The following is a 14,755-nucleotide window of genomic DNA, read 5'->3' as shown; positions in this document are numbered from 1 at the left end:
TAAATATATAGAAGATAGATAGATATTCGATAGATCGATAATAGATTAGATTATAGATAGATAATGGATAGATCGATATATATAGAGATAGATAGAAGAACGAACAGAGACAGAGCTATAGATAGATCGATAATAGATTAGATAATAGATAGAAGACAGATAATTAGATAGAACTGGGATGGATAGATGGATAGATAGAAGACAGACCGTTATCCCCCGCCCTCCCCCCAATATCTGGAGCACACAGCTGGGGGTCTCTTCAGGGTACACACCAGTGCCGCATCCTTCAGGGTTAACAGCGGTGCCGCTGATTGACAGGCAGCTCTCATGACCACGCCCCTTACACTTCCCTTCACTCCTGATTGGTCGCTGGCGCTCACGCCCTGCAGCCAATGGCCTGGCGCAGCCCACGCGTGCGCTCCGCTACCATTGGCTGAAAGTTACTGTGGGAAAGAAAGTTTGGGAAGTTTCACACGAGCCGTTCGCGTGCAGTCAGCGCTATATAAAGCGGGAGCCAAGGAGAGGGCAGTCACAGGCGCACAGGGCAGCAAGCCAGGCGGAGCGGCACCCCAGCACCCCGCGCGACACACTGCCTGCACGCTCTGGATTGCCGCGCATTGGGACACACTGCTGGAGGACAATAAATCATTGCCTGGAAGCAGAAGATGCCAGCTGATATGATGGAGAAGAACTCCTCTTCTCCTGTGGCTGCTACCCCGGCCAGCATGAGCAGTACCCCGGATAAACCCAAAACTGCCTCCGAGCACAGGAAGGTAAATGGTGCTTAGTAACTGCCGCCTAGTGGATCATGTCGGTGGCCCTGACCTGCAGGCACTCACTGTGTGTCTCTTTACAGTCCTCCAAACCCATCATGGAGAAGAGAAGGAGAGCACGGATCAACGAGAGCCTGAGCCAGCTCAAGACCCTCATCCTGGACGCCTTGAAGAAAGATGTAAGTGTCCTCTAGATCTAGCAATATAGCTGTCCTGTGTCCCCTATATACTGTAATATAGCTGTCCTCTACTGTAATATAGCTGTCCTCTATATACTGTAATATAGCTGTCCTGTGTCCCCTATATACTGTAATATAGCTGTCCTCTATATACTCTAATATAGCTGTCCTCTATATACTCTAATATAGCTGTCCTCTATATACTCTAATATAGCTGTCCTCTATATACTCTAATATAGCTGTCCTCTATATACTCTAATATAGCTGTCCTATATACTGTAATATAGCTGTCCTCTACTGTAATATAGCTGTCCTCTATATACTGTAATATAGCTGTCCTGTGTCCCCTATATACTGTAATATAGCTGTCCTCTATATACTCTAATATAGCTGTCCTCTATATACTCTAATATAGCTGTCCTATATACTGTAATATAGCTGTCCTGTGTCCCCTATATACTGTAATATAGCTGTCCTCTATATACTGTAATATAGCTGTCCTCTATATACTGTAATATAGCTGTCCTCTATATACTGTAATATAGCTGTCCTCTATATACTGTAATATAGCTGTCCTCTATATACTCTAATATAGCTGTCCTCTATATACTCTAATATAGCTGTCCTATATACTGTAATATAGCTGTCCTGTGTCCCCTATATACTGTAATATAGCTGTCCTCTACTGTAATATAGCTGTCCTCTATATACTGTAATATAGCTGTCCTGTGTCCTCTATATACTGTAATATAGCTGTCCTCTATATACTGTAATATAGCTGTCCTCTATATCTAGCAATATAGCTGTCCTCTATATCTAGCAATATAGCTGTCCTATGTCCTCTGTATGCTGCAATGTAGTGTACTGATATCAGCTGTTATCTGGCTGTCCTCTATATATAAATATTACAGAACATATTACATTGTGTGCATATATTAGTATAGCTGGTATGCCCTGTGTTTATACATATACTTCTATAGTAATATGTCCCGTATATCCCTGTATGCGATGTCTTCTGACCAGCCATTGTCCTTGCAGAGCTCCCGACACTCTAAGCTGGAGAAGGCTGACATCCTGGAGATGACGGTGAAGCACCTCCGGAACCTGCAGAGGGTACAGATGACTGGTAAGTGCCCCCTGTTGGGCTACGGTGTGAATGGCGCTCTGCGTCTTTCCCACGGTCTGGGCTTATTTATAGTTCTTCCTGTTGGGAGGGGGCTGTCTGCCCTCAGATCTGTCTAGTAACGAAGTGTTTGCTCCTTTCTGCAGCCGCCCTCAGCACGGACCCCACAGTTCTCGGGAAATACAGGGCTGGATTCAGCGAGTGCATGAACGAAGTCACCCGCTTCCTGTCCACGTGTGAAGGGGTTAACACGGATGTGCGGACCCGGCTCCTGGGCCATCTGGCCAATTGCATGAACCAGATCAATGCCATGAACTACCCGGCTCAGCCCCAGCTCTCTGCAGCTGCCAACCCGCACCCAGCTTTTGGACAGCCATTGGTTCAGCTTCCGGCCAGTGCACCACAAGGAAACCCATCTCCCACGGGTGGGGTTCCCTGCAAGATGGGTGGCCCACAAGTGGAGGCTGCCAAGGTCTATGGTGGCTTTCAGCTGGTGCCAGCATCCGATGGACAATTTGCTTTCCTGATCACTAACCCAGCCTTCCCACACAATGGATCTGTCATCCCAGTCTATACCAACTCCAGTGTGGCCGCAGTGTCCCCATCAGTCCTGCCATCAGGCATGGCAGACTCTGTGTGGAGACCCTGGTGAGGGACTGGCATGGACTGAAGGCGCTTTCTTCTAGAAAGATTAGTTACCACTAGTAATCCCTTCTTTTTGTAGCGAGAATGCACTATGGTTGTAAATAGGAAATGTTCATATTGAATGTGCCTTGTATTATAAGATGGCGATTTATATTTCGTTTCTACGCGAAAGTCTGTTTTTTATATTGAGATGCCAAAGACATTGACTATGCTCTTATTCTTCCTATTATGGAAGCCTTATTAATAAAAAAACTGCACAGTGGATTATTGTGAAGAGCTCCAGTGCTGGATATCTGCCCTCTGGGGTGATGCCTACCACCCATAGGACACATATATAGTAAATAGGGGCAGCCCTCACACAAGGGAGAGATGTAACATGCACACTGCGGGATATGGACTGGAGATGTCTACAGGTGTGGGAGATAAGGAACTGGCACAATGTGTGGAGAGATATATATAGCACCTCATAGTTTACTCTTTAGAGAGTCACCATCTAGGTGGAGGGTTGGATAAAAACATTCTAATGGTCAAAAAAGGTTCCTGTTCGAGCTCAGTCTCCATGCCACAGGTCTGTGCAAATATCAATTGAGCATCATAGGGCTTCAAGTTATAATGTATAGCAGTGGCTTACTATGGGCTAGCGGCCATTATTCACACAGCAAAGATCTATCTTTCTAATCTCATATCTCTCTATCATTCGTTCTATCTATTTGATCTGCCTATCTAATCTATTATTTGATCTATATAATCTACCATTATCTATTATTTGATCTATCATCACTAACTAGTTCTATCATTTCATCTGTCTATCTAATGTATTTGCTCTATTTATCTATATAATAGAATTATTAATAGCATGTTGGATTAATTAAATATTAGAATGCCTTTTACATTAGGTTAGTTAATAGAATATTTTTTTGCGGGTGTACGGGCCGTTTTTTTTGCATCCGTATGTCTTCCGTATCCGTTCCGTTTTTTTCTGAACCATCTATTGAAAATGTTATGACCAGCCCAATTTTTTCTATGTAATTACTGTACATGACATACGGAAAAACGGAACGACAACGGAACTCAAAAACGGAACAACGGATCCGTGAAAAACGGACCGCAAAAAATTATAAAAGCCATACGTTCGTGTGAACTAGGCCTAATATCTATCTATCCATCCCAGGTCTGTCTGTCTGTCTGTCTGAATGAATGGCTGTTACATTTACACTAGGAGGTAATAGACTCTTTGCTCTATTCCTGATCATCTGTAGACCCTGCTGTGGAGCTGCTCCCAGTAAGCCCCAGCTATGTGATCATAAACCACTTCTCGGATTTCAGCTCCTGTGGATTTTGGAACAAGCCTGAACTAAACGGGACAATTCCAGGCAGTCCAGGGATGTGCAGGGAATTCCTGGTGACATCCCACGGTCCGGACATGTCGCGATCTGTCGGCTCGGCCAGGTGGCTGACAAATCCAGGTGTTTAGGAAGTAAAAGCCGCAATGAAAACCTACGAGACAGGACAGATCCGAGCTGAGCCCCGGGCTGTGCTGTCTGCATCCTGCTGAGTAGTGCAGGGGCCAGCAGCAGCCAACCCAAATCATCAGTATTTGTCATCATACTTCCCCCCCAGTCTTCCGAGCAGTCTGCGACTTCCAGGTCCAGTCTGCACTGCCCCCTAGAGGTGATGCCGAGCTCAAACGCAGGCATGCTGGAGGAAAATACTCTAAAGAGTACAAAGTTGTGGCACTGTTCCTACACTACCTGGTAGTACCTATTATCAACTGCTAAAATGAATATATTGAACCAGTGCCATGACTACCTATTTGCCTGGGCAGGGCACATACCCTACAGTTATTACAAGACAGGCTGGCCTGATGCTGGCATTACTGGTCACATTTACATGTAGAATGTCCAGTACAGTAAAAAGTGACTGGACCTCACATAGGCTGTAATATAAAGAAGATGTGGTACATACATGTCATGCTAGGTGAGAGCCCTCTCCATACAATCCTTTCACATTACAATGTAACAACTAAATGTAGCAAAATACAACAACAACAACACGTCCATCATGTGCAGACAATCACCAAGAAGATCCGGATCCCTGCGACTGGGGTGGGATGGCGGCAGATCAGTCACTTCATGCATAAAGTACATATAGGGAGCTGACAGACCTGAGACGTAACCTGCAATTGATTATCATTTATTGGGGGTCGTTTATCATGGCTCCTTATGGCAGTTTTTGGCATAAAAAAAGTCACATAGCTCAATTTTTCAACTTTTTTGAGCTTCAAATTTTGGCGCACGTGGCATTTTTACGCCACCCTAGACACTGGGGAGTGACTGGGATGGGGTCATCAGCCCCGGAAAATCCACTAACATTTCTGCTAGGAAACTGGCGTAAGTTCTGATTGACATCTATTCCTGTCAGGGGTTGGAGTAGATTTCCTTGTAAGAGAACGGACTAGCGGAGGATGCAGTGACCTGCGCCTCGTCGTAAATTAAGTGCATCCTCCAGCAGCACAGGGGCTATCAAAGACCAGCGTAAAATGCCAGTCTTTGATAAAGGACCGCCTGCTCTGTTGTCTTCCCCAGAAGCCTGTGGTGCTGCTGCAGAATAGTTCCAAGAGGGCATTCAGAAATGATGGATTTTTATGGACCAAAGTGATAAGTAACGAAAAGGATTTACAACCTCACATAGAACTGTGGCAAAAATTTGGCGCAAAATGGTTTATGGTCTATCTTTCCCAATAAATGTCGCCCTTTTCTGTTAAGCCCCTGCCCCTTGGTGGACTAGGCACAGTGGATGATTCTAAAACTAACACCAAAAAAGGCACCACTTTTTGGCACGATTTACAATAAGGTCTAGGTGCTCTCACATTTGTAACTGTAGGCCGTATGAATCCAGGAAGAAATTCTCAGTGTAAGATCATAGGTACAGTACGGGGGCGCCGTATAAAAGATCCGCATAGCAGATGGGTGTAGACAAAAAGTGGGTCAGTTTCCCATAACAACCTGCTAGGGTCCAGCTATCAGTTCTTCAGAGAAGGCCTCATGCACACCACCATATATATTTTGATGTCTGCAAATTGCAGATTCACAAACTATACATACAGTCCATCAGTGGCATACATAGAGAAGTAAGGGCCCCATAGCAAGGATCATACCAGGCCCCACAAGACAGAAGGGTTTCTGCCTAAACCCCTTTCAGTGACCCTTTGGCCATTTTTCCACTGCTTCATTTGCTAAAAGTTGTTCCTTTAGAGGCTAGAGTCCTGACCAAGTTTTCACCTCCAGTAGAAGAGGAGATAATCCCAACTAAGACTGGGCCCCCTCTTGCCCTGGGCCCCATAGCAGTCGCATGGTTTACCGCTATGGTAGTTACACCCCTGCAGTCCATGTTGCATCTGCATTTTTTAGGGACCATTGACTTCAATGAGTCCATGGTCTGCATTTTGCAGTAAAGTATAGGACATGTTCTATCCATTTGCGGAACGAACATACAGAAGCTGAAAGCACATGGATCATCCAAAAAAAAGGCACACAGACGGCATCCGTACTTTGTGGATCTGCAGTTTGCGCATGGTCGTGTGCATCTGGCCTAAGTGCTAATGCAAACGACCATATGTAATATGCGGTCCGCAAAAACGGATTCGCAAAAAATACCGATGACGTCCGTGTGGATTCCATATTTTGCAGAACGGAACAGCTGGCCCCTAAGTGAATAGTCGTATCCTTGTCCGTAATGCGGACAATAATAGGACATGTTCTATTTTTTTGCGGAATGTAAATACGGACATACGGAAACGGAATGCAAACGTAGTAACTTTGTTACGGAAGGGATACAGAAATAAAATACTTTTGTGTGCATGAGGCCTAAGGGTACAGATTAGAAGTGATTTGATTGCTACGTGTAACTCTTTCCTTCTGCTTCACATTCAGAGCAGGATTTGGATTCCTTACATGCCATATTAATAATATAGGACCGGACACCTCTCTGCTTATGGGACAGGCAATGTCGCAGCAATCAGTTTTCTTAAGACTGAATGTCATTTCGCAATGATGATTTTCTAATCTCTTGCATTTATTATTATATGTAAAGGGTGCAATCAGTTCCCCGGTCACATCTTCTGCCAAGGGCAATCCTTATGGAAACTGGCATTACAAGGCAGGCCTTTAGTGATGAGCAGCATAGGCAATATTCGCCATCATTTTGCAAATTCTAGAATTTGTGATCTCCAGTCATTATTTTCTTGATTGTGAAAATCGACAATGTAATATTTGCATATTGCGCGCGCAATACAGGGGTGGGTCACTTTTGCTACATTCTTCAAGCTGCTAGAAGTTTCCTGAGACTGGAGAAAACGCACAGTACAGTAATTCCTATCACACTACCTAACACCCTGCACTGGATCAGCTACACTATATCAGGATATAACCTACACTGACTATCTCCCACTAACTATCTGTATTATATATATATATAAGCTAACTAACTAATGTAATGACACAGGAAAGCAGAGAGCACAGCAATAACACTGCCGTCTCTCTCAGAACTCCATAACACTACAGAAAATGGCTGCTGGGGAGGTTCTTATATAGTAAGGGGTAGGCAGCTTTCCTATTGGTTGCTAGGGATGTTGCTAAGCTCAGACAAAGACATTGCAGCCTTCTCATTGGCCCACAAGCAAGAAGGGAGGTTACTGATGAAAAAAAATCTAGAATATTCGCAATTACGAAGATATAGCACTATATTCTACATCTTCGCAAATTCTCGAAGTGACGATATTCGCGATTATAATATTCTTGATCAACACTACAGGCCTTTCGTGTGTGAGTAATGACATGGGCCGGCGTCGCTTCCCACTGTCCCAGGAGATAAGCTGTCCGCACACGCATCCATCTCCAGTAATAATCGGACAGGAGGCTCTAAAGCTGTAATCCTCCCTATACAGAGCAGCATACATCAAAATACCGTGAATGCTCCATGCTCTGAAGTTAATAGAATTTATATGCTGACAGCAGGAGCGCACGGCGTCATTGGTTGCTATGACGCCGTGCGCTTCATGCCGCCGCTGCACTTCAGTAATACACTGGTATGATCTATACAAGTGTATTACTGTACAGCAGCGGCGGCATGAAGCGCACGGCGTCATAGCAACCAATGACGCCGTGCGCTCCTGCTGTCAGCAGGATACCAGGTCGGGATACCACGGACCGCTCACGTCCGTGTTCCATAGCCGTGTGCATTCGGCCTAAACCCATATGAAGGTAGCCTTAGGCCACTTTTACACAAACGTATGATGGCCGTGCCCGTGCTGCGGGCCACAGATTGCGGTCCGCAATGCATGGGCATCGACTGTGGAGCAGCCGCATGCGGATCGTGACCCCATTCACTTGAATGGGGTCCGTGATCCATCCGTTCCGCAAAAAAAATAGGACAAGTTCTATATTTTTGTGGAACGGAAGCACGGAACGGAACCCCACGAAAGCACTCCATAGTGCTTTCCGTTCCGCACCGCATCTCTGGATTTGCGGACCCATTCAAGTGAATGGGTCCGCATCCGTGATGCGGAATGCAAGCCTCCGTGTGCAAGAGGCCTTAATGAAACTAACTGGACAACAGTTCCCAGCATAGAAAATGAAGACCTAACATTCCTCTAAATATGCAGCCCCATCTATCCACAAGGGTGCTGCCACATATAGTTTTGTATTGTGTATGTGTTTTCGCCCACAAAAGGTCTAAAAAAAAAACTGACGTGCTCAGCATTTTTGCAGACTTTTTTTTATAGGCATGTTTGAGTGTGTTTCACCACCTGGCATATTTAATGGTGTTTGTGTATTGCCTTGCAAAATATCACTTCCTCTGTAGAGCAGTAAAATTGGTACAAAAATGGCATAAAAAATACATTGACTCAAAAAATGGACCTTGACTTAAAAAAAAAACACCACTATAAAAAATAAAAAAAAAACTCTTGTGTGTGCTGTATGTAAGGCTACTTTCAACTGCCTGCCGGATCCGGCAATCTGCATGCAAACGGACAGCATTTGTAGACGGATCGGGATGCATTGCAAGAACGGATCCGTCTCTGGATGTCAACCAGAAAAACTGATCCGTTATATTTTTTTTTACATTTTGCGCAGACCGGAAGGACGGATCCGGTATTGCGATATTTTTTATGCACTAATACATTTCAATGTAAATTAATGATCTGGCATTCTGGCAACTGATCCAGAATTTTGGACGGAGATAATACTGCAGCATGCTGCGGTATTTCCTCCATCCAAAACGCTGTTCAGTGCCTGAACTGAAGACATCCTGATGCATCCTGAACGGATTTCTCTCCATTCAGAATGCATTAGGATAAAACTGATCAGTTTTTTTCCGGTATAGAGCCCCTAGGACGGAACTCAATGCCGGAAAAGAAAAACGCTAGTTTGAAAGTACCCTAAAGGGATTCTCCGGGATTTACATACTGATGGCCTATCCTCAGGATGATCAGCTGTATGAAGAGGCTGTGGCTCTCCATGAGCACTTAGGTTTCTTCCTAGGCCAGTGATGTCACATTCATCGGTCACGTGGCCTAGTGAATGGGGCTGAGCTGCAGTATAAAGCACAGCTGCTATACAATGTACGGTGCTGTGCTTGGTAAGCTGTATGAAGGCCGAGGCGCTCACTGCAGCCTCCTCAAAAAGCTGATTGGAGTGGTGCCAGGACTCCCCACAGATCTTATATTGATGAGCTAACCTGAGGGTACAATACGTAAATCCTGGAGAACCCCTTTAATATTTACCCTAGACTTCCATGTAACATGTAGAGCTGGCATAGTTTGCCTAAAATGATGCTGCAAAAAACACCAGCCCAAAGATAAATCAAAACCGCAAAAACCCACCAAAAAGTTTAGTTAACATCAGCCTTAGGCCTTATGCACTCGGCCGTTGTGCGGCCGTCCCGTGCATTAGGGACCGCGTGCGGTGGCCGGGACAGATCGGGACCCATTCAACTTGAATATGTTCTATTTTTTTTGCGGAGCGGAGGCACGGACAGAAACACAGCGGAAGCACTCTGTAGTGCTTCTGTGGGCTTCCAATCCGTGCTTCAGTTCCACACCACACCGCATCTCCCGGATTGGGGGCCAATTAAAGTGAAAAATATTTCCATTCAGGGCTTGTTCACACGACCATGCCGTTTTTTGCGGTCCACAAATTGCGGATCCGCAAAAAACAGATGCCGCCCATGTGCCTTCCGCAATTTGCGGAACGGAACAGGCGGCCCATTATAGAATTGCCTATTCTTGTCCGCAAAACGGACAAGAATAGGACAGGACTCATAATTTTTGCGGGGCTACAGAACAGAGCAACGGATGCGGACAGCATCTTTTGCGGACCCATTGAAATGAATGGTTCCGTATACGGACCGCATGCAGAACGCAGAAAACGGCCCGTATACGGAACGCAAAATAGGTTCTAGTGAACAAGCCCTCACTCATAGGAATCGTAGATATTGAAAACAAATGTGAAAAAAGTTTTTAAAAAGCCCGCAAAAACGCTTTTTCCCCTCACACATTGCCTTATTATGTAAAAAAATTTAAGCAACAAAAAAACGTACAAATAATTGGTGCTATCGCTTTTGTAATGACCAAAGCTGTAAAATTATCCAGTTATTTAACCCTCAGTGTGAACAGCATTAATTAATAAAATAAAAAACAATAACAAAAAAATGTTCTTTTTTTTTATTCCCACCTTCCAAAACTTGTAATAAAAAGTGAACTAAAATTCGTATGGATTTCAGAATGAAAACATCATCTAATCCAGCAAAACTTTATATGAGGGCTTGATTGTATGGCCGCTTTCAGACGAGCGTATTTGCAATGTGTATGTAGTCTGGATTCAATGGAATGGAATCTGCTGCTAATAGAGCTGTTCACATGGGCGGATTTGTTTCCAAACGCGCACATTACAGTATATGGGAGTGCATACAAAAGGCAGGTAGGGAGGAATACGCATGGAAATCCTGATGAAATCCTGAAGCCATACTGATGCTATATCATCAGGATCCTGAGCCAGAATACTGACGGATTTCAAGACGCTCATCTGAAAGCCGCCTTTAAGAGAAAAACACTATATAAATAGGGTATTGCCGCAATTGTACAGGTCAGGAGTACCACAAAGTGAACACTGTAAAAACAAAAAACAACATTTCCCTTCCCCTCCAAAAAAATCACACTTCTTCAAGCTTCTCCAGTGATTATATGTATCCCAAAATGGTGGCGTTAAAGAAATACAGCTTGTCCTGCAAAAAACAAACCCTCTTATGGTTTGCAAATATAAGATGAAGAAAAAGTAGGCAGCACTCACCAATGGTTCATTTGACCCTCTTATGGCTGTATCAACAGGAAAATTAAAAAGTTATGGCTCTCAGAATGCATGGATGAAAACAATGCTAAAAATGACTTGGTCACTAAGGCCGCAAATTGCGGATCCCCAAAACACGGAAGTCGCCCGTGTGCCTTCCGCAATTTGCGGAACGGGCGGCCCATTGTAGAAACGCCTATTCTTGTCCGCAAAATGGACAAGAATAGGACATGTTTTTTTTTTTTTGGGGGGGCTACGTAACGAAGCAACGGATGCGGACAGCACACGGAGTGCTGTCCGCATCTTTTGCGGCCCCATTGAAGTGAAGTCTTTACTAAGTAATGGCCTATCCTCAGTATAGGCCATCAGCAGCTGATCAGTCGGAGTCCAGCACTTTGCATCCCCACAGATCAGCTGTTCGGGTGTAGCTTTGTGGAAGTCGGCACTACCCAGCTCCGTCAACTGAGCTCCCTCCACTACAAGGCTGACGAAGCTACACCTGATCAGCGGGGGTGATGGACGCCTGACGGATAGACCATCGCTTAGTAAAGGCTGGACAACCCCTTTAAGGGCTAGTGACAAGAATGTTATTAGATCTGCTAGAATGGAGCTAAGACTGCACACCAACAGGCCTGGTCATAGACCTTTTATGACGTGTCATAGTTTCAGAGCCAGAAAGCCCCTGGCAAAATAACTGTAATCTTACAAGGTTGTACATAATAAAAGACACAAGACCTACAGACTACAGCTCACTGCTCCTCTACAATTACCACACATACAGGCGCAAATCTCTGAAGCATGTTTCATAATAATCCAGAGCATTACTCCAAAAATTACTCATAAGTTTATAGGGGTTTTCTGGGAGTACAATATTTATGGTCTGTCCCCAGAAAAGGTCATCTATATTTGATTGGTAAGGACCAACTCCCAGCACCCCTTGCTGATCAACCGTTTGAAGATAGCACGAATCTGAATTGGGCCCCCATGCCCCATCCACTCCCACTACCCATTCCTAGTACCTCTCACTAACTACCCCTTGCCCCTCCCATTCCCTGCCCATGAACTGTGCCTGCTGCTGTTATAATACAGTATGCCATACCCCCCATGAACTGTGCCTGCTGCTGCTGTTATAATACAGTATGCCATACCCCCCATGAACTGTGCCTGCTGCTGCTGTTATAATACAGTATGCCATACCCCCCATGAACTGTGCCTGCTGCTGCCTGTAGTATGCCAATGGCAGTGCAGACTTTATTTACTTGTGTTGGCAGAGCATGGGGGACAGATATTCACAGCGTCTGGACTCGTGAAGGTGATGCGTCCTGTAGGCAACAGATGGTACTGACAACCCCTGTGGTAAGGCTCAGCTCACTATAGTTCCTCTGCTGGGCACTAGGCAAGCAAATCAGCAACAGGCTCTGCTAGCACTGCTAATGCTGATTGGCCAGCACAGCGACCATCAGAGAAACAACTCAGACCAACAGTTCATCGGGACTTGGGCGGGGTCACCTGCTGGGAAAGGACAGAGGCCCCAGGCAGGGGCTTTCATCCACGGCCAGGCCGCCTTCCCCCCACTAGTCCCATAGCAGCTGCATGGTCTACCTCCATTGGAAGTGCATCACTGTTGATGAGCTATCCTGAGAATAGGCCTTCAATATTGAACTTCCAAAAAACCCAGTATCTGTGGGCAAAATAGACAAATCCTGTTCGTTCATCAGACTGTGGTGAGGGCATCATAACATATAAGCACAGTGTACTGTACCTCTGGCTCTGTACTGTACCTCTGGGTCAGGAATATTAAGTGGCACGTCGGACACCATGCTGTATCAGACATGGAAATCCTTGACCAGTTCCGAAGGGTGTACAGCTGTTAAGCTTGTTCCAATGTTCTTCTCTTCTTTTCAGAGATGGTGGAGTGTCATGACAGGGTACTGGTTACTTACACTCGACCCCTTCTTCAGGCTGCTTTCCACCCCATCCCTCCTCTACTTCACCTCCAACCTTCCCCCAAATAACACACCGACACCTGGATGGATAAATTGGCCACAGCAGCCTTTTATTAAACAAAACATACATATATAGTTGTCACATTAACCTAACCCAGGGGGAGGTCCTTGAAGCCCGGAAACCTTGGAAACCATGCCGGGGTGGCCAACCTTACCTCCAGCCGTTGCACCTTAGCTCGGAAGCACCACGGTTGACACACCCCAACAATCCCGCCACAGCCGCCAAGCAACCATGGGAGTCCAGCCCCCACCGTGGGGCCCTCCCATCCTCGTCCTCTGATAAACCCACCGACTCCAAGGACCTCCCACCGCCAAACTAAGCCGCCGCGACAATAACCTTCCTTCTTCTTCCTTCTTCATTCTTCGCCTTTTCTTTTTCCCTTCTTTATTCTTCCCCCTTTTCCTTTTTTTTTTTTTTTTTTATTTAATTCTTTTTTTTTTTTTTTTTTTTTAAAGAACCCTCAATATGCAGACAGCACGCAACCCCAACCCATACCAACAGCTATTTCCAAAGGGGGGCCCAGCCCCCTCTCTCCCCCCCCCAAAACAAGGGTGGGTGGGCGGGGGTCAGTACGCACAAAATGGCCCCTGTCTCCTACCACGCGTCCCCTCTTAACCCCTTTGTTCCCCTCCCACCAACTCAAACCTACCAATCCCTAACCATGACCAGGGAGGGGTCTCCTTAAACCACCCCCTGTCATGTTCGCCTCCCCCTATGCTACGCCTTCAGTCCGGCTTCTTCTTGACAGGGTACTGGTTACTTACACTCGACCCCTTCTTCAGGCTGCTTTCCACCCCATCCCTCCTCTACTTCACCTCCAACCTTCCCCCAAATAACACACCGACACCTGGATGGATAAATTGGCCACAGCAGCCTTTTATTAAACAAAACATACATATATAGTTGTCACATTAACCTAACCCAGGGGGAGGTCCTTGAAGCCCGGAAACCTTGGAAACCATGCCGGGGTGGCCAACCTTACCTCCAGCCGTTGCACCTTAGCTCGGAAGCACCACGGTTGACACACCCCAACAATCCCGCCACAGCCGCCAAGCAACCATGGGAGTCCAGCCCCCACCGTGGGGCCCTCCCATCCTCGTCCTCTGATAAACCCACCGACTCCAAGGACCTCCCACCGCCACAGAAGCCAAGGCTTGACCTCTTAAGCCTTGGCGTCCCTCCACACCCGCACTGCAACCTCAATGCCTTCCTGCAAAGCTAAACACCACATGTCTATACCCAGCGCATTCAAATGAACCCCGTCACTGCGCCAATAGCCACCAACACCCTTCTCCAACTCATGATGCCTGACCGCCAAAGCCCCATTCCGAACCATAAACCTCCCTATTGCCCTGTTTGCCTTCACCCTCGCCCTATTCACACCCTCAACTGAGCGAGCCCCCCTCCAAACCGTACGAGGCACCATGTCTGACCAGACCGTCACCATGCCCGGGTAAAGGGACCACAATCTAAGCAGGTCAAATTTAACATCCCTCACCAACTCCCGTGAAGGACGCGCACACAAATCATTGCCCCCCACATGCAATACGAGCACATCTGGAGCCCTATCCTGCTTCACGAACTGGTGGAATTCCGGCAGCATACCCTTCCACATCATGCCCCGCCTGCCTATCCACCTTACCACTGCCACGTCCCGCGCCAAACCGAGCTGCTGGCCATCAG

At 46.2% G+C, this 14,755-nt stretch overlaps 1 protein-coding gene across 1 annotated transcript; it reads left to right on the top strand.

The window, feature by feature from the left end:
• The first annotated feature begins 509 nt into the window (after positions 1–509).
• Positions 510–2,984, top strand: HES1 (hes family bHLH transcription factor 1). The gene is made up of 4 exons (XM_040428337.1): positions 510–773; positions 857–952; positions 1,991–2,078; positions 2,222–2,984. The coding sequence occupies exons 1-4, from the start codon at positions 666–668 to the stop codon at positions 2,725–2,727; spliced, it is 798 nt and encodes a 265-aa protein (XP_040284271.1). The 5' UTR covers positions 510–665; the 3' UTR covers positions 2,728–2,984.
• The last annotated feature ends 11,771 nt before the right edge of the window (positions 2,985–14,755 follow it).

Source organism: Bufo bufo, chromosome 4 (genome assembly GCF_905171765.1).
Source record: "Bufo bufo chromosome 4, aBufBuf1.1, whole genome shotgun sequence".
NCBI lineage: Eukaryota > Metazoa > Chordata > Amphibia > Anura > Bufonidae > Bufo > Bufo bufo.
This window is presented reverse-complemented; position numbering and strand designations above follow the sequence as displayed.